At 53.7% G+C, this 21468-nt stretch overlaps 1 protein-coding gene across 3 annotated transcripts in view; it reads left to right on the top strand.

Moving 5' to 3' along the window:
* Positions 1-21446, top strand: part of LOC129214453 (arf-GAP with SH3 domain, ANK repeat and PH domain-containing protein 2-like) — a 28681-nt gene extending 7235 nt beyond the window's left edge. For all 3 annotated transcript variants that reach the window (XM_054846050.1, XM_054846049.1, XM_054846051.1), the window contains 22 exons: positions 2687-2736; positions 2851-2980; positions 4827-4912; positions 5377-5452; positions 6828-6914; positions 7125-7225; positions 8587-8656; positions 9108-9195; positions 9688-9736; positions 10107-10270; positions 10495-10628; positions 11317-11408; positions 13239-13416; positions 14113-14198; positions 14538-14653; positions 16687-16754; positions 17245-17352; positions 17458-17662; positions 18306-18482; positions 19396-19541; positions 19766-19888; positions 20118-21446. In XM_054846050.1, the coding sequence (XP_054702025.1) occupies positions 2687-2736; positions 2851-2980; positions 4827-4912; positions 5377-5452; positions 6828-6914; positions 7125-7225; positions 8587-8656; positions 9108-9195; positions 9688-9736; positions 10107-10270; positions 10495-10628; positions 11317-11408; positions 13239-13416; positions 14113-14198; positions 14538-14653; positions 16687-16754; positions 17245-17352; positions 17458-17662; positions 18306-18482; positions 19396-19541; positions 19766-19888; positions 20118-20192 (2409 nt within the window). In that variant the 3' untranslated portion in view covers positions 20193-21446. The remainder of the gene's footprint in view (positions 1-2686; positions 2737-2850; positions 2981-4826; positions 4913-5376; positions 5453-6827; positions 6915-7124; positions 7226-8586; positions 8657-9107; positions 9196-9687; positions 9737-10106; positions 10271-10494; positions 10629-11316; positions 11409-13238; positions 13417-14112; positions 14199-14537; positions 14654-16686; positions 16755-17244; positions 17353-17457; positions 17663-18305; positions 18483-19395; positions 19542-19765; positions 19889-20117) is intronic.
* Positions 21447-21468: the final 22 nt, after the last annotated feature.

Below are 21468 nucleotides of genomic sequence, written 5' to 3'. Positions count from 1 at the left end.
AGAAAGGGCAGGTACCTGCTGTGGGGTCTCATCCCTGGCTCACGTCTTGCCCTCCAGCAGGGATACATGTTGGAAGGGCAGGTCTGCCTGCACCTCCTGGGTGCCGGATCCTGCTCCCTCCCGAGGCTGACACCTCACACCACATGTCAAGTTAATGGTGCCCCTTAGCTTGGACCTCTGCCTGCTTGCAGGCACCTGGTTGAATCTGGAGGAGTCTGGTGGCATTCACTATGTGTGGAAAAAAATCAGGGTATTGTGCACCAAATATTGATGTCTACCCTGGCCATCAGTGCACAAATTCCCCTACAACCTCCCAGTGAGGTTCCCCCTGTCCCTGCAGACCCACCTGTGGCTTTTGCACACACGTGTTGGTGTGAATCTGAGCTTGTGTGTGTGTGTATCCACCAGCTGCAGGTACCTCTCAAGGGCTGCAGAGTAGCAAGTACTAAAAAGACCATGCAATTTGGTCTTCAGCACTGTAGAGATATCAGAGAGCTTCACAGTGCTCATCAGTGTAGATTTTAGGAAAAACATCAAAATAGTATTTAATTTTCCTTTTTTTTTAACCAATGAGAAGAAGGTCATCATGGTCCTTGGTGAGTCTGCACACACGTTCCTACCACTAAGTCCCTGTGGCTGCACTCAGGCCATCAGCTCTGCGCTATGGCCCCTGGGTGCCTCTGCCTGCGTAGGGGTGCCCGTGCGTGTTCTGGGTGAGGAGGCTGGACTGATCCTGATGCTGGAGTGAGGTCACTGTTGAGGGATTGCTGATCATAGCCTGCATCTAACGTGGTGGAGCAGCTGCCAGTTGTGACCTGGCACCGTTCCTCTCTGGGTGGTTTTGGGCACAGAGACTCTGCGAGCAGGGTAGGTATGATTTGAAACAGTAAAGCAATTATTTATTGGCTGATGTACACAAAGGATTGTTTGGATTTAATAGCTCGGTGTTAGCGTGCTCAGCACCATGCTGAGACGCCTGAGCAATCATGCTGGCCAGGCAGACCAGCTTGGGAGGAGCAGGGCTGGCGCTGCTGCTCCCTGCAACAGATTCTTGCTGTTGCTTATTGCCATCTTCCACCAGACCTGCTGACACTCTGACAAACCCTCTGTGTCATCGTCTTTTAGGATTTTATATTTTTCTGTGATACTATTTTTCCTCTTGAATCCTTGAGCTACTAACGAATCTGGTTCAACAACCTGAATTCTGTAATTTTACCCTTTTAATCTTGTACAGTTACAGTCTGTAGATTTTCTCTCAGCTTTTTCTCCCGGCTCTGCAGTTTCCTCAGATGCTTGATGAAGGTTTTTGCAGCTGGGCTGTGTCAGAGCTGGGCTGGGGATCCTTGAGCAAACAGCTGAACCTCTGGGAAAGTGGAGGGCAAGTTTTGGACAGGACTGCAGAAAGAGGGATGGGAACTGTGGCAGGGTATGGGGACTTCCAGAGAACTAATTGCCAAATACTGAAACAAATTATGAGCATTTAGCATCTGTTTGAAAGCTTGTGCTATACAGGAGCATGAAAGTGGAAGGAGAGAGCAAATTCTGGAACTTCTAATGTGAAGTGAATTGATAAAAGAATATAAAATATGAAGGAAAGAATCCACTGTTTGCATTGTTAAGGACAATGTCAGGAAGACTGGGAACTGAGAAAACAGGCAAAGAGAGAGGAGAAAACCCAGCTGCTCTCAAGGAGTCATGATTAAGCTGAAGGGATCCAACAGGAACCAGAGGCTGACCTGAATCAGCCTGACATTTTCATTAGAATGGAGATAAATGCAAGATTTGTCCCGACAACATTCTGCCTTGGCATAAATAAAGAGATTTCACCTCGGGGGGCAGGGACCCAGAGAGGCTGTGGGATCTCCATCCTTGGGGTTTTTCAACATCTGCCTGCACAAAGCCTGGTCTGAATTCAGTGCTGTCCCTGCCTTGAGTGGGAGGTTAGACCAGAGACCTCCTGACGTCCCCTCCAGCCTGGTTTACTCTGTCTTTCTTTGACACAGAGGTTTGCAGAGCAGTATGTGGTGAGAACAGGGTACAACATGGGTGATCTGAGTAAATGCATTTAATGGACAGGTGCAGATGAACATACCAAGCTGTTAACCACTGGAGAGAAGCTAAAGTCATGCAAAATCAAATGATTAACAAATGATGGCTTTTTAGCAGCAAGACTAATTCGCCATTAAATGAATACCTGGGGAAGAATCAGATTGTGCTGATGTTGCCAGGCTCGGGTGGGTTTCTGATGTCTCACTGAGTGGTGTTTTGGTTAAACACGACATTTTGGCTTCAGCAGGTGAGAACCTGGTTGGAACTTTGTGGCTTGTGCATGTCTGAGCAATGTCCTTCTGCCCATAAAATTGTGAGTCTGTGAAAGGTGTTATAGCTGGGTACTGCTATGTACATACCTATGTGACGCACATATGTATGTTTTGGAGCCTATCTGTATTTGCATGTGTGTGCAAGTATGTGCCCATGAGTGAACCTGCACTGGTGATCTCACTTGTCTGCTGTGGACTGAGGAAAGCAAGGACCTTCCTGGGGAGGGACACTGCTGTGGACCACCATGTCCTGGGTCTGCAAGGACCTTTATGCTAGGGTCACCCAGTGGGAATGCAGTATGCTGAGGACGAGGAAGGCTCTGTCCCAGTTGTGGTCATTAAATGATTCCTTTGGCTCTTCCTAGGACTTCAAGAAGCCCTTTGAGAAGGCCTGCAAAGACTATGAGAACAAACTGTAAGTCTTCAGGCTCCCTCACCCCGACGCCTGGACTTGGAGGGTGGTTTTTGTCTGCCTTTGCTGGTGAGCAGTTGGATGGAGCCTTTCACACGTCTCTCCTCTTTCCTTGAGTGCCAAGATTGAGAAGGAGAAGCGTGAACTGGCGAAGCAGCACGGCATGGTGCGGAGCGAGGTGAGCGGGGGGGAGATCGCTGAGGAGATGGAGAAGGAGCGCAGGACCTTCCAGTTGAACATGTGCGAGGTAAGGACAGGGACCAGCCTGTGCCGCACAGAGCGGCGTTAGAGTTGCTGAATTGGCGTCCAAGGGATGAAGTTCCCCTCCATTGGTGCACAGCAGCTGTGCCACAGGCCTGGCAGAGCCTGGTATGGAGCAGGCAGACGTCAGCAGGGATTCTCATGCTGGTTTCTCACTTGTCCTCTGACCTGGGATTGTTTCAAAGCGGCATTTTTGTCTGAATCCACACTGATTTTTCATTCAGGGCCATCTTCTGTCCCTGGTCAGTGAGTGATGCTTGTGTCCAGGGTATCACAGGTCCCTTTTCATCTTCCTGAGATGCTGGAGTCTCCCAGGCTCTGCCCCAGGCACCAGCAGCATCTGGCAGCTCCCTCTGCTTGGCCCCTGGGGAGCAGCACTGAGGTACTCAGCAGGTCACACCCATTGTGGTGAGAGACCCTGGGCATATTCCCTCGGCTGGAGAACTGCCTGTGTTGTGGCAGGCTCAAGCCAACCCAGGGCAGGGGCTGATCAAGGAGTTTAGCCAAAGCTTAGGCCTATATGAACCTGGCAGTAGAGAGAACAATTTGGGAAAAATCCCACAAAGGCTTTGGATCCAAGCTTCTTCCCGACTGCCCACGGTGGGCACTGCTGGCAGTGAGGTCCCTGCTCCCTCTCAGACGGTTCCACCATAGCCCTCCCTCTGCTTGTTGGGATAAACTCAGCCCAACTCCCAGGCAAACGTGATTTCCTGCTCCCACTGCCACATGTCACAAGCCACTGCGTGAGTAAAAGATTGGAAGATACCAATTTCATTCAAAATATCCAGCTCTTTGTAACCATGTTTTTGAAACAGTTGCTGTTTCTGTATTGAAACTGTTGTTCTACTGCAAATATCAGAAGCCCTTGTGCTACAGAGCTTCATCCTTGAACAGAGCCAGTAGGTCAGGTGGAGGTTTTGTTCTGCGCTGATATGAGTCCACACATGGCATTTGGGTTCCTGAGAGGGTATTTTCTAGGAAATGCTGCTTCTGATGGATCGAGGGTGTTTTAAATGACTCCCTCAGAATAAATACAGGGAAGTCTGAGGTTGGGCATGTATTTTGGAAGGTGATTTACTATGTTGGCCTGTGGTTGATCTTCTGGAAAAGGTTGTTTGTAGGTCGCTGTTTTTACAGTAGGTGCAATGTCAAGAGAGCTGATGCTGGTGCAGGAGTAGTCCAGGGATGGATGAAGAAATATTCAACGTGTTTCACAGCACAACGCACTGTTTCACGTTGTCAGTCCACCCACTCAAAGGGCCAGTGTCGGTTTTCATGGGTGAGATCGTTATGGTGGAGGATGGGCTGGCAGATAAGTTTGGGCTGGAAATCTGAATCTTCAGCTCACTTCTGAAGGTCCTCAAGGCAGACTGAGATGCCAGCTGCATGCAGGCTACAGGCAGGCTCGCAGCATTGACATTGTCAATAGGGTCAGGTGGAGGGGGTGTGGTTCATGGATCAAGTCTAGTGGGTCTTGAATGAACTTGGCTCTTGAGTGATGAGGTTTGAGGGTTTATAGGAAAGCCGGATGTTCTTCAGTGAAGGCACCATGAATAGTGAATCTTTGAGGGTGTGTTAACTGTTTGCCTTGCGTAAGTAAAGCCCAGGGTCCATGCCACCACCGTGGGTCCACCACTCTATTGTCCAGATCAAAGCACTGGGCCCTGCTTACCACTGTCTTCTCACCCCATAAAAGCCACATGAGCCGCTCCCATCAGGGCATGACTGCCAGGATGGGTCACAACACACTGGGAGGGGGGGCCATCAAAAAGTGCATAAAAGGTATTTCTCTCTAAGCTACAAAATGAGTTCATGTGTCCTTTTCCCTTCAGTATCTAATCAAAGTGAATGAGATCAAAACCAAGAAAGGGATTGACCTACTGCAAAACCACATCAAGCACTGCAGCTCACAGTTCAAGTAAGACCGACCGGTAACCTGCCTGCACGCCCAACCAGAAGTGCTGGTTGTAGAGGGGACCTGGGGGTGACTTAACTTGCAGGGCCTGGGTTCCTGCAGTCAACTTGGTCTGTCTTGTAACTTGCCAAAAGTCCTCTTCTCCTGGAGGCGGTGGAGGCAAGGATCTCAACGGGGTGTGTTTCCTCTCTTTAGTCTGACATTTTCATAAGCCAGTGTAAAGCAGAAGTCTGGGATGCAAAGAAGACAGAGTGCTGAGCGCTCTCCCTGAATTTAACTGCCTCCAATTCTTTCTAAAACACATTTTGTAAGAAAGTTTTTTTTCAACTATGAAGCAAAAGTGCTGCCTGCTGAAGGCATGATGGGCTCTGCGGCAGGAGCTCAGGGAGCCCGGGGTCTGCAGGCTTCACAGCCAGTGCTAAGAGCAGGATTTCAGGACACACCCTTACATTAGCTTCTCCTCTCAGTTTTTTCCAGGAATGTTTAAACACAACAGCAAAACTTAAGAATTTTACAGAGAAGCTCATCCCGGAGCTGCAGAGTGTGAGTATTCATCAGAAGTTGGGTACAGCAAGCAGGAGCAGACTGGAGAGCAGCGATGTCCTCCGCAGGGCCACCTCTTCCTCTGTAGAAGCAGAACTGAGGACTTTTGCAGCTCTTCACAGCTATTAATCAGTATTTCCTGATCCTCTGATGTGCAGTGGCCCATGGAGGGGTGAAATGCAGCCATCACTGAGAGTGGGAAAATTACAGTGCCATACTCCAGGACACAGAGTAGGAAGAACAAGCATAAACATGGGTACCAAGGAGGCACTAATGTATTCATCTGCCAAAGCCCTAGCTGCTCTGCAGACTTCCAAATTTCTCATTTGTGCTCTTAGCTTTCCATGCCTGTTGCTGCCAAGGCATGTAAAGCGTGTAAGCCTTGTGAACTTTAGCTTTTGACTTTGGGCTCTGTCAGTCGTACGCAGCCCGGAGACAGAAAGGAGTTTTTTCCAAGTGGTAAGGCTTTCAGAGACAGTCTGAGCACTCATGTCCCAGGTAGTATGACGTACTCCAAGTGCAGCAGAGGATTTATGTCCATTTCCCAGCATTTCTAGACATCCGTTCCAGTTTGCTTGTCTTTCTCATCCTTCTCCATACCTCCTTGCAAGTCAAGCTTTTCAGAGGCTTGGGATATGGTCCTCACCCAGATACTGTGTCAGCATCACTTGTACTCATCTCCCCTGGTCCTGTAGTGCAGGTCTCCTCTGAGCATCTGCTGCTTTGTTTGAATTAATCTGCTTTAAAGGTATTACCCTGCTTGTTCCACAATTTGTAATAATTCATATTAAAATTCATTATGTCAATAACAAAAAGAGGGGAGGTGCCACCCCAAAGCAGGGTAACTGAGCACAGCAAGCAGCATCTTATGGATCCCTCATGCAGACAAACCCCCAGGATCTGTTTCAGGGCCACATTCCTCTGCCAAGGTCCATCAACTTTCTGATGGCTTGGAGAACTTTTAATTATTTTAATTACTGACACGACCAAGGGAAAAAAACAACCACCATGGTGACCTTTAAGCTATTGGTTGTTTTTACACTGCAGAGAGCTGCAAACAGCTGTTTTCTCAGTAAAATGCAGACTGCTCTCCTGTGGTCTCATGTTGCTGGAGTCCTGGCACTGAGGACATGCCTGTTCCCTCCCCCCAACAAGGTTTCCACTGAAGTGCTTCTTGCGCATGCCACATACCATGGCACTGCAACCTCCCACCGTAGGAATGGGGCTTGGTGCGTCCCACGGACACGAGGAGGCAGCAAGGGCAGAGGATGGCATGGGGGCACCTCCGCTGCACCTGGGGGAAGGAGTGGGATGCTGCAGCCGAGGCAGGAGCCTCCTGCTGCTGTGTGCCTCACTGTGCTCTGGCGCCTTTCAGATGAAGATTAGGCAGGACGAGGAGAAGCAGCAGCTCTGCTCCCTTCGGGATCAGCTGAAAACAGCGTTGCAGCTGGAGCAGAAAGAGGTAAAGTATGATCCTATTTGTGAGGGAACATGGGGTGGTGCCTGTAGAGGGCATGGCAGCTGCTTATATAGTGCCTGCCTGCTGATGCAGAAAGCCTTGGGGTTTCTTCTGAGCTCTGGGGGACCACAGGCAGTCCGGTGAGGACATGCTCTTGGTTGCCAGTGGTACTGATGGGGTTGGGTCTTGCTGCTATTTTTCTCCTTCTGCCAGGACCCTGGGAACAAGCAGGCAGGGTACAACATGCACCAGCTGCAAGGGAACAAGCAGTACGGCACAGAGAAGTCGGGGACCCTCTTCAAGAAAAGTGATGGGTAAGTTGGGATCCAGCATGCTCCTTTCAATTGTGCTTTGGTGACCTGGGCCCAGAGCAGGGTTCGCCCAGACCAGCCTCCTCTCCCTGGGGTGGCCACAAGAGAGAAGAACAGGACAAGCATGCGTGAAGGTGTGCTTGTCCTAGCCTCCAAAAGCTTTCAACACAGGGTGCTGGGCAGCTTGTGTCTGTCTTTTAGCTCTGAGGGCATTCCTCTCCCATGAAGCTGCCAAATGTCCTCTCAAGCCCTGTGAGCACTGGGGCGAGGACCCCTGCAACCACCACAGGAAGCCAGAACCAGCTCCCCATCTTTCCTTCCAGCAGGGAACCCACCACCTTCATCTAACACCCCACAGTCTTGTGCTGGGAGGGATGGGGAAGGGTCGGTGCCTCTCCCCCTCTCCCAGGCACTCATTGCTTTCCAGAACCCTCTCCATCACCTCTGCTCTGGGATGAGGAGCCCTGATCCCTCCACCCTTCCTGGGTGGGAGATGCTCAGGGGTGCGCTGGGGATTTATATATGGTCCTGGTGATGTTTTCTGCTCTCCTCTCCCTTCCCTTCCTCCCCTCACCTGTCCTTTGCCTTTCAGACCCCTCTGCCCTCACAGTTCAGTATGGGGCTCAGCTCCCTGATAGTGAGAATTAGGGGAAGGAGCAGAGATGTGGGGTGAATCAGACGCCGCGTGGGTCAGTGCTGCCTTGAAGGAGGGCAGACCCTGACCTCCTAGAAAGCACTCCACTGTCTTTGGAAAGAGGATCATCTCCCACCAGTGCGTGGGAGGATGCTTGCTGGGAATCACAGGGGTCCTGTGCTGGGAGACCTGCACACCTGGAAAGGACTGTGACGTGTCCTAGAAAAACATGAAGCTGGAAAGGAAATAATGAAATGGGGCTCAGGAGTCTCCTTCACCACAGACTGAAGTGCAGTCTCTCTCCCCTTTTGGGGATATGTCTTCCACTTTTCTCTTGTGTTATGGTCTGCCCGGAGTGGCAGGCACAGGAAAGGCAGCCTGGGAGCAGTCTGGAGGTGATAGTCTTGGATGTTTGCTGAGGGCTTCTGCAAAGGTCTTTGTGCTCTGCTAGCAGGTCCTGCTGCCCCGATTGATGCTTGGCACATATATCATCTCCACAGCAGCTGTGCTGCCTGTCTGTACAAACGTGTCTTATGCCATATGATGGGTCCTTCTCAGCCCAGAACAGACCAAGAGCAACAGACCGTGTCCATGGCAGCCCAGCCGGCATGTGTGATGGGAGCTGCAGCCCTGTGCTGTGCCTTGCATGGCTCTTGCCAGCGCTGCACTGTATTGAGCATCTGGTCCTCCATGTGTTCATCCTCTCAGTTCACCCTCTGCTCATTTCCAGGTTGAGAAAAGTCTGGCAGAAGAGGAAATGCACTATCAGCAATGGCTACCTGACCATTTCTCACAGCACGGTAAGAACCACTTCTTCCACTCTGTTCCTGCCTGGGAGCTGCTGCCCACTGCTGCAGGGTCTGCAGAGCATGACACTGCCAGCCATGCTAGTGGCTTCCTGGGGCTTGTCAGAGCCCTTGTGCCTGCTGCTTGCTCTGCTGGGCTGCCCTGGTGTAGGAGGCTTTCTGTTGAAACTTAAGTCACTGCAACCCAAGAGAAATTTAGACAAACACAGGAGGTCCTCATGTGACTGTGTGCATGGAGGGGCATGAGCCAGGGGACCTGGCTCCAAGCATGGGGTGGCTGTTGGGAAGGAAAAGGTACATGTTGCTATTTCTTGCGTTGCTCCTGAGAGCGGAGGCAAAGACAAAGTGCTGGGCACAAGGCAAGTCCATTGCTCTGCCTCCAGAGCCTGGTGGTGCTCCTCACCACTGGACCACAGACTTTGATGCTTCCTCATTCTGCTTGTAGCTCAACCGCCCACCGGCCAAGCTGAATTTGCTGACCTGCCAGGTGAAGCCCAACATGGATGACAAGAAATGCTTTGATCTAGTTTCCCGTGAGTGCTGGTGCCTGCCCTGCGGTTCGTCTGGGAAGGGCCTGGAGAGGCAATAGTGCTTTGGACTTGGAGAGCCAGCACAGGCAGGGATGAGGGGAAGCTCTGCAGCTTTGGGTCAGCTTGGGGGGATTACTTTGGGGAAATTGTGCCAGGAGGCAGCTCTGCTCAGGAGCAGTGATGCACACGCAGGGTGTGAGATAGGCAGCACTGTTGTGGGGCAGTGCAGGGTGCATGGGGATCATGCAAATGTAGTTCCCAGGCTGCAGATTAGCTAACACCAACATCCTTTGTTCCTGGTACAAGAGCAGGTCCCTTTGCTGGGGCGTACTGGGGAGGGGCTGAGTGAGACGGAGCTGTCACCCCAGCTACCCAGGCTGGAGATTGCTCTGGGCTCTGCTGAGCCCAGCTCAGGCATGTTGTGCCCTGCCATGAGCCTGGCAGGCGAGATGGATGAGTGTGGTGCCTAGAGGAGGCTGGCTCTGTGTGTTTCAGACAACCGCACGTACCGCTTCCTGGCAGAGGATGAGCAGGACTGTGTCGCGTAAGTACTGCCAGTGCCTTGCTGTGGACCAAAAAAATGCTCTTCTGGCTGCTGCTGAGGAGCCACCCTTTGGCTAACTGAGCAGTATGCTGTAGCCCTCTGTTTGATGCCCTTCCCATCTTGACTGTGTCCTGGTCACTCTTGGGGGGCTGGCTGGCTGTGAGCAGGACATGGAGCTTGATGGAGGCTCCTGGCACCCAGTTTGCTGCTGGAATCCTGTGCAGGACCTTTGAGTGTGGTGACTGCTGTGCAGGCTGGGGCAGAGCGGGATCTCCCCCCTGCAGTGAGACAAGCCTTGCTGCCCTCATCGCCCTGCAGCCAGAACGGGGCTGCATGGGACCCGCTTCTAAGCCACTTTCTGCACATGCAGCTGGGTGTCCGTCCTCAGCAACAGCAAGGAGGAGGCGCTGAACGTGGCCTTCAGCAAGGCGCAGGGTGGAGGGGAGAGCAGCCGGGAGGAGCTGACCCGGGCCATCATCAAGGAGGTCAGAGGCATGCCTGGGAACAGGGAGTGCTGCGACTGCTCAGCCCCAGGTGAGAGTCAACCCATGGCCATGGGGCCACTGCGCTTCCTTCTTCCTGGACAGGCAGAGCTCTGCCCTGTCCTCCACTGCATCCAGCTCCTGGAGACTCACAGGAATCTGGGGTCTTGCCCTTCCCCTCTGTCCTGCTGTGAAGCTTGTGCCCTGGGGTGGTGGTGGGCCAGTGGGGAGAAGAGGCAGGAGATGCACACAAGCCCAGTGGTCTTGTCTCTACAGATCCCACTTGGCTGTCCGTTAACTTGGGCATCCTGATCTGCATTGAGTGCTCTGGGATTCACAGAGAGATGGGCGTGCATCTATCCCGCATCCAGTCACTGTCTCTGGACAAGCTGGCAACCTCCGAATTGCTGGTAGGATGCTGCCGGTGTGCTCTGTCCTCAAGTCTCCCCGTGCTGCTGCTGTGCTCTTCCTGCAACTAAGTTAATTCAGTGGGGTTTTCACCTGTTAAACTGACCCATACCCACCTGTAATTCCCAGGGTTTAGTGGTTATTGTGGCAGGAATTGTCATCTTCAAGGAAGAGGGGGTGGGGGAAGTAATTTCGCTGTTGCTGGGTCACCGGTCTCCCTCAGTCCCCTCTCTGCACTTGTGTCCCCTGGTGCATGGGAGCTGTGGGGCAGGGCCAAGCTTGAACTGGGGTAGAGCAGAGTGTGGGGTGAACTAGGGGGTTGGAGACCTTGCATAGGGCTGTTTTAGGGCCACGATGCTCCAGGTGCTCCTGGGTTTGGTAGGGCTGTGATGGGAGCTGCTGGCAGCTGGTGGGCATCAGGGCAGGGGATGGGAGTGTTTGGCAGGGATTATTACTTGCCCAGATCCAAGCTCAGGGATCAGGTCTGGGGTGGGCTGCACTGCTGGAGTTGTGAGATCTCAGCAGTAGGAGTAAGGGCAGAGTCTCTGGCCATTGAGCACACACATCCTGGCACCCCTTGACATCCCCTTGATACGTGGTCAGGATCTCAGCCTGGAGCTCCTTCTCCTGCTGCCATGCATGTAGAGCTGCTGCATGTCCCAGGTTACCTCTAGCTTGGTTGTTTTGCAGCTGGCAAGGAATATCAGCAACTCTGGCTTCAACGACATCATGGAAGCGAATCTCCCCAGCTTTTCCCTGAAGCCCACAGTGCACAGTGACATGTGAGTTGCTCTGCAAGAGCTTTTTTTTGTGGTAGGTCAGATATGAGGTCCTCAGCCATGGGCACGTGCTCTGCAGTCCTGTGTGCTCCCTGCGGTGACCAGGCACATGGCACTGCCTGATCTCCCCAGACCGTAACTTCTCTTTAGAAGCAATTTCATCAAGTGCAGCAGGGAAGGTTTGATAAAGGAGAGAAGAAGAGTGAGGAAGAGCCAGGAGGACAGCCTTGAGGTCAGGACAGGGACTGAGGAATTGGTGCTGGAAAGGGAAAGGCAAGAAGAGAAATAAGTGGAGCTGCCAAGCAGGACACCCCAGTCTACACATCAGCAGGGCAGGGGAAGGCAGGAGAGTGGAGTGGAACATGGAACAGGGACTTGTGCGGTGCAGAGCAGTTCACTGTGTCCAGTGGCTGGGGCCCAGGGTTGGTGGGATCAGTGTAGGCATCAAACCGAGATCTGCTGAGGAGGCAGGAACGCCCCCATCCTTCATCCCAGAGCACCCCAGCCTCTAGACTCTGCAGAGGACAGGGGAGAGCTGGGAGTGGCATGGCTGGTACCAGCAATAGCTGGGGGCTTCTCCAGGGCTTAGTGCCATAGACCTGGGGTGCAGCAGAGCTCTTGGGGGAAACATATAGCTGGGGACCTTATTGTCAGGGGACTTTGGGGAGATGAGAGCAGGCAGATCAGGCATGATCAGGTTCCATTACAGGCATGGAGTAAGTCCTGACTAGGGCACTGTTTAGACAGTGTGGACCTACCCTGCAGTGAATAGGTGGATAAGAAACTGCACTTGGCAGGGAGAGAGCAGCAGAGACCTGGGAGAGCAGGAAAATACAACTGGAACAGGATGGTCAAGGTCGTCAGATCCACCCTTCCGCTTGGATGCTGGGGAAACTGAAACTGCGTTAAATTAATAATTCAGCTTCTCCTCAATGGACTTTTCTGTTTGGAGCACTCCTTCACCCCTGGGGCACCTGCAGCCACCCCAGATCCTCTGGCCGGTCACCACTTCTGCTGTTCTTGACCTCTCCAGGGGAAGAGACCCAGCTTACTTGGCCAGTCCTTGTCTGGAAGCTGTTCTTGACCTGTGGATGCTCTTGGGCAGTTCATGCCACATGGTGTTTCCCAGTCCTTGAGATTTCTGCTCCTTCCCCTAATTCTCACTATCAGGGAGCTGAGCCCCATACTGAACTGTGAGGGCAGAGGGGTCTGAAAGGCAAAGGACAGGTGAGGGGAGGAAGGGAAGGGAGAGGAGAGCAGAAAACATCACCAGGACCATATATAAATCCCCAGCGCACCCCTGAGCATCTCCCACCCAGGAAGGGTGGAGGGATCAGGGCTCCTCATCCCAGAGCAGAGGTGATGGAGAGGGTTCTGGAAAGCAATGAGTGCCTGGGAGAGGGGGAGAGGCACCGACCCTTCCCCATCCCTCCCAGCACAAGACTGTGGGGTGTTAGATGAAGGTGGTGGGTTCCCTGCTGGAAGGAAAGATGGGGAGCTGGTTCTGGCTTCCTGTGGTGGTTGCAGGGGTCCTCGCCCCGGCCATGGCAGTGCTTGCACTTTAAATGCATGAAAGTCAAGTTCTCGCTTAACTATGTAACTGCAGAGGAGGAAGCTTTAAGAAAACCACGGTGTTTTGTAAGAGTTGTTATGAATGCTGCTGCAGAGGAGTTTGGGGAATGGGACAGAGAGAGGAAAGTGCTAAACTGTCTGGCACGTCTGAAGGAGAGAGAGTGAAGGTGGCTGGGGCAGTGGGAGAGGAGGAGGGTGGCCCTGGGATGCTCACTGGGTTGCTCTGTGACCCCTAACTCTTATTTGGATGGTCTCTGCCAGGGCCTTTCGGAAAAATTTCATAATTTCCAAGTATGTCGAGAAGAAATATGCTAAGAGGAGCTCTGCTGCACAGTGCTCCGGCCTCCCAGAAGCTGTCAAGGACAAGGACATATTTTCTTTGCTTCAAGCGTATGCAGAGAACGTGGATTTGAGTGAGCCTGTGCTGTCACCTCTGCAGGTATGGCCACCCGTCCCGTGGGCCCATACGGCAAACAGCTTTGCCCTTGCCTCTCCAGCTGGTCCATAAGGGTCCCTGTGCCTGGGAGGAGACAAAGTTTTCTGATGAAAACGGTCTTTTCTGTGAGCCAGAAACAACAGGCAGACTCAAGCAGGGTGACGAACATCACAGCAGAGGCAGGTTTTCTGGCTGTGACCCCACAGCCTCCTCGTGCTCTGTGTGTGTGTGGCCCAGAAGTCATAACCACAAGCCCAAGGCTTTCCAAAGGCCAATTTGTAACTGAGATTTACTTGTAAACTTCAGATTTTCTCAGGACATTTAAGTCTTGCTGTAGGCTGAAAAATCAGGGCAGCATTTTTCCTGCAAAGCTGCAGCATGGGTCCTTGCTGTAAGTGCAAGAAGAGAGCACAGCCCTAACCCTTGGAGCTGCAGGCACACCACCGTGACACCCCTTTTGCCAGCAAGGACATGTGTGGGTGTCCTCCAGCATAAAAGTGAAGGAGCAAAATGCTGCAGTGAGCAAGAAGCACCATCAGTATGGGATGTCTTGGGACAAACTGAACAAGCAAGAAGCAGCTCCATGGGGAGCAGATGTTGCACACCCCAGGGCTCAGTCCCTAAAGGACAGCCCTCCTGTCTGCAGCAGTGGTGCGAGCAGACACAGTCTCACCCTTGCTGTATTTTTGTTGGTTACAGGATCCTGGGGAGACCATTCTCCACCTGGCAGTGCTGTTGTCTGATCGAACCTCCTTGCATATCGTTGATTTTCTTGTCCAGAACAGGTAAGCTCATGACACCCAGTCAGCTCGCCATGGCTAAGCCATGCTAGTGAAAGGTGCAAGACATGATCTTCTCCAAAATGCTCCCAAAAAGAGAAAAATCACCAGGACAGGCCTCCCAGCAAACATGCCTTGGGCTGGGCTTGGGGTAACTAACCCTAGATCAGAGGAGCCTTGGATTCCCTCATCTCCTCTGGGTTGAGGTGTGACGGTGGTGGTGACCACTGCTTCTTCGGGTGAGGTGGGAAGAAGGACTTGTGTGGCAGCCCCAGGCAGCGTTTGCTGTGGCTGGGGCTGGTGACTCTTCCCGAGGGTGCTGACATTTTCCACCCTCTGCTGCAGTGGGAGCCTGGAAAAGCGGACGGTGGAGGGGAACACAGCACTTCACTACTGCTGCTCTCACAACAAACCCGAGTGTGTCAAACTGCTGCTGAAGGCCAAAGCCAACATCTCCATCAGTGAGTGGCTGCAGGACCCCCCCCATGCTGTGTGCACATGGGGTGTCTTCTCAGTTCTTCTCTGGCAACACCTCCTTAGCCTTGCTAAAGGGCTCAGCAGTGCTTGTCTGAGGCTGGGGAGAGGTGGGTTGATGATGGCCTTAGGTGGGGAACCTGCCCACAGGATGACAACCTCAGTCCCAGGCTCTTCTCCACACGTCCAGTGAGGTGTCCTGCTCTGACACTGCTCTTGGTTGCTCTTGCTCGCTCTTGCTCCATGCTCAGTGACATTCACAGGCTGGTTTGGGGTGCACGTGGCCCTCTGTGAATAGGGTGACCACATCTCACAGGTTCCTGGTCTTGACAGCCTGGGACAGAAGTGGTGGCTTTGCTTTTCAGCTCATAGCAGGGGATGCTCCTCTCTGCTCTCCAGGGAGGAACCAGCTTGCTCTGGGCTGCTCCTGAACCTAGGGAGCTTGTGCCTCTGCTCACTTCATTTGTCTCCCTCCCAGGTGGGCAGCCACAGTCCTGCCGGTGACTGGCAGTTTTGTGGTGGGACTGCACTGGGGTGAGCTCACCGAGCTGGCAGAGCCCAGCAAGGCAAACACTGCCTGAGCTGCTCTTCCACACAAAGCATGTGCGCAGCAGGAGCCTAAACAGGCACTTAACTAATTTTCAAAGCCAGTGCTCCAATGCTGGAGAGCAGGTGGGAGGACAGGTCCAATCATTCATACTTCCTGTGACTCTCCTTTTCATAATTTTCTGTTCAGTTTTGGGCCCCTCAGTAGAAGAAGGACATTGAGGTGCTGGACCATGTCCAGAGAAGGGCAATGAAGCTGGTGAAGGGACTGGAGCACAAGTCTTAGGAGGAGTGGCTAAGGGCACTGGGGTTGTTTAGTCTGGAGAAGAGGAGGAGACCTGATCGCTCTCTACAACTACCTGAAAGGAGGTTATAGTGAGGTGGGTGTTGGTCTCTTCTCCCAAGTAACTAGCGAAAGAACAAGAGGAAATGGTCTCAAGTTGTGCCGGGGGAGGTTTAGATTGGATATTAGGAAAAATTTCTTCACCAAAAGAGTGGTCAGGCATTGGAACAGGCTCCCCAGAGAGGTGGTGGAGTCATCATCCCTGGAGGTGTGCAAAAAACTTGTAGACATGGCACTTTGGGACATGGTTTAGTAGAGATGGTGGTGTTGGGTCAACAGTTGGACTTGATGATCTTAGAGGTCTTTTCCAACCTTAAGATTCTATGGTTCTGTAACACAGAAGTGAGTTTTAAAACTAGGATCCTGGGTGAAAGGGGAGGACACAAATGTTTCCACCATCAAGTATCTGCTAAGCTGGTAGGTGCGTTGAGCCTTGCCTCCTGTGATGCTCCCATTTCCCACTCCGGGCAGTGTGGTGGCAGCCCCTCGGAGAGCAGAGAGACCGTGGTGGGGGCGGCAGGAGCTGGGTGCATGTCCCCCCAGTTGCACAGTGGTTTGGCAGCCAAATTTCTCGCTGCCTCAGCCAAGCCAGGCACAGCCATGCCTGATCTGCCTCAAGCATCTTGAGTCCACAGTGCAGACCCTGCTGCTGGTCTGGGGATACCCTGTGGTCCCTCAGGGTGCAGAATTGTTGCTTCAGGTACCAGTGGTAGTCAGTAAAGACACTTCTGTGTGTCCATCAGGCATGAGGACACATGTACCAGGTCTGCCCAAAGCTCCCTGTGATGACACAGGACAAGGCGTGCTGGCTATGGAGTCCTCTGGTTTTGTAGCCTTTAGGCTCTGGCAGTGACCAAGCTCTTCTGTACCTCTACCCTGTCCCGTCTCTGTGACTCATCAGGATTTACTTGTGCTCCTTTCTCGCCTTATCTGGGTGTCTCAGCTTCTGCCCTCTCCTTCATCTTTCCACCACCATCCCTTAATGGCCTGAGCCTTTGTTGTGATCTGGGTTTAGGCTGTCCCTTCTTTTGGGTTTTATTTGCCCCCAGATGCCCCGAATGCAGCACTGTTCTTCACTGCTAAACACAGGGTGGGCTTGCAGTGTTCAAGGCTTCTGTTTCCCCTCCACAGCTAATGAAGCAGGAGAGACAGCCCTGGATGTTGCCAGGAGGATGAAACATCCCCTGTGTGAAGAGCTGGTAAGGCACCGTGTGTCATCACCCCTCTGGTTTTGGGACACATCCCAGTGACAGAGGGTGGTGGGGGACCCACACCCATGTGGATGTGTCCTGCAGGGCCACCTGCGCTCCCCAGCATCTCCAGTGCCAGTGTGGGATGTGGAGGGGTCCAGTGGGTGCTGGCCCTGCTGGCGTGGGGTCCTTCAAGGCAGAGCCATTTGGGACAGGCCAGGTGGGGGGGGCCATGCCTGGGCAGGGGGACCTGGAGGTGTACTGAGGCTGTATGGGGTGAGAACATCTCCTCAGTGAGTCCAAGCCTTGCTTCTGCCATGTTCTGACTTATGTGTTTGGAGACCTTCACAAAACGTCCTCACTGCTGGGGAGCACTGTTCCTAGCTTGCAGATGTGGCCATGATGGGCGAGTGGTCGGAGGTGGGGCCAGAAGCCGTCTGTGGGGCTGGTGGGGGAGGACAGGGATGGTGGGTCCTCAAGGAGCTCTTCTGTGCCCCAGCTGCTGCAGGCCCAGAGCAATCAGTTCAACCCCAATGTCCATGTGGAGTGTGAGTGGTGGCTGGGCCAAGATGACATGTATGAGAGTGACGAAGACCTCGATGAGAAGGTGAGGTCCTGACGGACTCTGGCTTGGGGCCCACATGTGCCACCACTGCCCCCGCTCCCACTGCCCAGCCATACTCACTCTAACCTGCAAATATCCCTTTCCCAGCTGGGTCCTGTGAAGAGGGGGTCTGCCCGTCCCCAGAGCTGCTATCACCCCCCTGCTGTTGCTCCCGGGCTGGAGGCAGCAGGGGCAGTGCCCTGGGAGGGGTGGCCGGACAGCTGCCCCCCACCAGCTGCCCACCTCCACAGCCCAGATGTGCCGCCGGCCCCCTCCTACGCACCTCCGTTCCCACCCCAGTGGGCAAAGCCAGGTGAGAGCCTGTGGCAGGGTCCTGCAGGGGCTGGCAGGGTGAGCTGCTGCTGTGACAGCCTGGCACCATCAGCAAAGGGTGATCTGGGAGGGAGCTGGGTCGGGCACCCTTCTGTCCTCCACCTCTTGAGGGACCAAGGCTGGCTTGAGCTGGCTGGTCTGTCCTAGCACTGATCCCTGCTTTGAAGAGCAGTGCAGTGTATGTTCGCCCTTGGAGCCCCTACGCTGGTGCCATTAGGATGTGCTGTCCCCTGCCAAATGCTGCTGCTGTTGGCAGAGGCAGAGGAGCATGTCTTCAGAGTCAGGGCTGGAAAGACAAAGCTGCCAGCAGAAACAGCAGCAGCATTGCACTACTGCTCCTTAGCAAGATCAGCTCTCACTGTCCTTGCCCAGCCTTCCCATGGCGTGTCCCACCTCCAAGAGCCACCCTGCTTTCTGGGACACTCACCAAGTCCTGCCTGACTTCTCTGATGGTCCCAGCTCTGCTTCCAACCTGAGGCATTTCTCAAGTCAGACCTGCAAGCAGAGAAAAGAAAATCCCTGCCCACACATTTGTTCCCATTCTCCCCCAGAGCTTTGCCCCAGGAGCCCTGCCCAGCACCAACTTGCTGCTGACCCCTGATTTGTTCTTGCACTATGTTTAGCTCCCCAGGGGGCATATCCGCCCTTCCTTACCAGCTCGTCCATCTTTGCTGAGGACACAAGAAGCAGGAGGATCCCACTCCTGCCTCTGTGCATCAAGCACAAGCGGACATCCTCGGAGCCAGTGCCTTGGGTACCGCTCAGTCCCGAGCAGCCCAGCTTGAACAGCCTGGCTTCAGGTAATGAAAGGAGAGGCTCAGGGGAGGCAAGGTGGGAAGGAGCTGCTGGAGGTCTGCAGTCCAGCACCTGCTCTAGGCCAGGTTGGCCATGGCTTTGTCTGGCCGAGCCTTGTTCATGCATCAGGCCTGCGAGGCTTCTGGCTTGGATGTGGGGCTGGGAGAACTGTGGGAGCTGTGGAACTGCTGCCCACAGCCGAGCATGAGGGGTGCTCCCTGCACCTTGGCTGTTAGACACCAGTGCCTCCAGGGCAGGGTTCTTCTGGGGTTTGCTGGAGATGCTGAATTCAGAGATGGGAATGACCCTGTCCCTGTCTTTCAGGCAGTGGATTTGTTTCCATGGGTGCCCCATAGCAGAAAGATGCGCCCCCGCCCCTGTACCCAGGTGGGGTGGCAGGCTGGGGGCTGAGGCAGTGGCTTGCACAACACAACCCTTTGACAAAGGGGTGAGTGCTGCCAGGAGCAGCTCTGGGATGGAGATCTGGCCAGCCGGAGCCTCCAGGTGCCTCTAGGAAACAGTCTTATCCCAGCAGTGCTCAGCAGCATGGGGGGTGTGGGGGGGATGGAGGGTGCCAAGCACACAACCCATGGCAGCTGCATCCTTTCCCTGGTGCTGTCAGCTCTTGGGGCACCTTGGAGCTGCGCAGCCCATCTCCCACCTCCTGGTATCATGCTTCTCACCCCAGCCTCCACCCTATGTCCTTCTGCTTCCTGGCCATGTCCCCTTCCCCTGCTGCCCCTCTCCACCCTGTCCCCAGTCCCTCCCCTTTCCAGCTCCGAGACGGATGGGGTGCTTGTTGCTCACACTGTACTGTGGAGGAGGACCACGCTGCACTGTGTTGCCTGACAGTGGTGGTTGCTGTTGTCTGCCTGTGATGAAAGGTGGGAGGAAATGACCAGCCTGATTGTGTCATAGGTATCCTGAAAGCCACGGACCTCCTCTGCATGCCTGGACCCAGCAAAGTGGGACAGCCTGACCCACACCGATCCTTCCAGGAGCCAGAGCCATGTTCTGGCCATGCCTGGGATGTCCCACCTCTTCTTCCTCGGAGGAGCAGTTTGGTAGGTGGCCAGTGGCCAGGATCAGCTCAGCTCCCACAGCTGCCCATATTTATCACTTTAGGTTCTGAATTGGGCTGGAGTTGGCCCCAGTAACTTCTCCTCCCAGTCTCTTATCCTTGCGTCTCACATCTTTGCCAGGGGCTTTGGGCTCAAGACACTAGAGGTATTTTAGTTTGTGTCTGACAAAGCAGAGGAGGCCTGACAATGCTCTCTGCTGCTTGCAGAACAGACTGCTGCTCCACAGGGTCCGTGCTCTCTATGACTGCAATGCTGACCGGGAGGATGAGCTGACTTTCCGCACAGGCGAGATCATTGTAGTGTCTGAAAAGGAGGACAGCAACTGGTGGGTGAGTGAATCTGCATATGCTGATGGTGCTGGGATGCACATGAACCCCTCTTCATTCACCTCTCGTCTCTGTCCCATGACTGTTGCACCCGTTGTTGTCATCTGCTCTGCATCTGTCTCTCCATCTTGTCCTTGGCAACCAAAGGCAGCTGTTATGGGGCCAGTTCCTCATTCCCCTGAATGCCCCTGCACCATGCTCACTGCTACTTTTCCTTCCTTTCTCCACACAGAAAGGGTGGATTGAAGGACAGCCTCACAGGCAAGGTGTCTTCCCTGCTTCATTCGTTCACGTGCTCAATGAGTAGGAGTTGCTTCAATTCAAGAAGGAAGATCTGATCAGCTTTGTAAAATACAATTCCCCCAGCTTCCATCTGCACCAAGAGCCCTGGGGATGGGCGGGCTGGAAGCACCAGCTCACCTGGTGCTACCTCCCTCACCTCTGCTGCCCCAGCATCCCTGTCCCACCACCCCACTCCTCCCATGTGCTGCCGGCAGTGCCAGGCTGTCCCAGAGGATCCCTTGGCCAGGCAAAGGGAGAGAAGACAGCAATCTATGTGCTCCGCAGATGTGCTCCTGCCCCAGACCATATCCCCATACAGGAAACAGCCCTGGGGCACTCTGCTGCCCAGTGCCTGGTTCCTGCCTTGTCCTGACCATGCTGCCTATCCCATGGTGCTACCTGCTCTGCACGTGCTAATGGCAACAATGGTAGAGTGGAGCAGCAGTGTACCCTGCGGGGCTTTGAAGCTGCAAGTGGAGTGAGGCTGGCATGCAGACCTCTGGGAAAGGGGCTTCTGCGGCAGGCTGAGGACACTGGGACCTTGGAAATACAAACAAGTGCTGTGGAGCCAGCACCACCAGGAGTCTGTGCCATCCCTAATTCTTACCACCCAGGTTTCACTGTTTGTGCTCCAGAAAATGTGCTCTGTGGCAGCTCAGGGCATTGCTCCTTCAGTGCCTGGCCCCCCAGCAATGGTGGAGAGGCCCTTTGAGCCTGCCGCCAATAAATACCAGCTCTTTGGTGCTCTGTATTTTGTTGTTCTAGGACTGTTTTAGCTTGAGTTTCTAGATCCTCCCTCTTTGCCATGCTCCCTCAGGCACCAAACCTCCTCACAGGCATCAGAGTGAAGAGGGCTGACCTCCCCTTGGATAAAATTACTCACAATTCAGCTTGCATGGGTTTTCTCCACTGGCTGTGTTTTTCCAGTTGCCGGGGTACATTTCACAGCCTTCCTCTGTCCTCTCTGAGCCAAAAAATCCCATCCACATGAGGAAAAGAAACCAGCCAGTGAGATGCTGGATGCACAAGGCTGTTGAGACCTCCATGTTGCTGCTGTCAGTGTCAGCAGAAGTTGAGCCATCCCAGCAGGACCCACAGGGGCAGGAGGGCAGTTCCACTCCAGGCTAGGAACATTTTAATGATGAATTTCCTGATGCAGCCCTGGGAACATGGCCATCCAGCTCCAGCAGGACCAGTGGCCACTGTGGGGCACTGACTGGATGGGGGACAGCAGCCCTGACCTTGCTGTGTCACTTACTGCAAGGCTGTGTTCTCCCCCACGTCATGGTGCAATACTTCCT

Source organism: Grus americana, chromosome 17 (genome assembly GCF_028858705.1).
Source record: "Grus americana isolate bGruAme1 chromosome 17, bGruAme1.mat, whole genome shotgun sequence".
NCBI classification, from domain to species: Eukaryota; Metazoa; Chordata; class Aves; order Gruiformes; family Gruidae; genus Grus; species Grus americana.
Note: the sequence above shows the minus strand (reverse complement) of the source record. Positions and strands in the feature narration are given on the sequence as shown.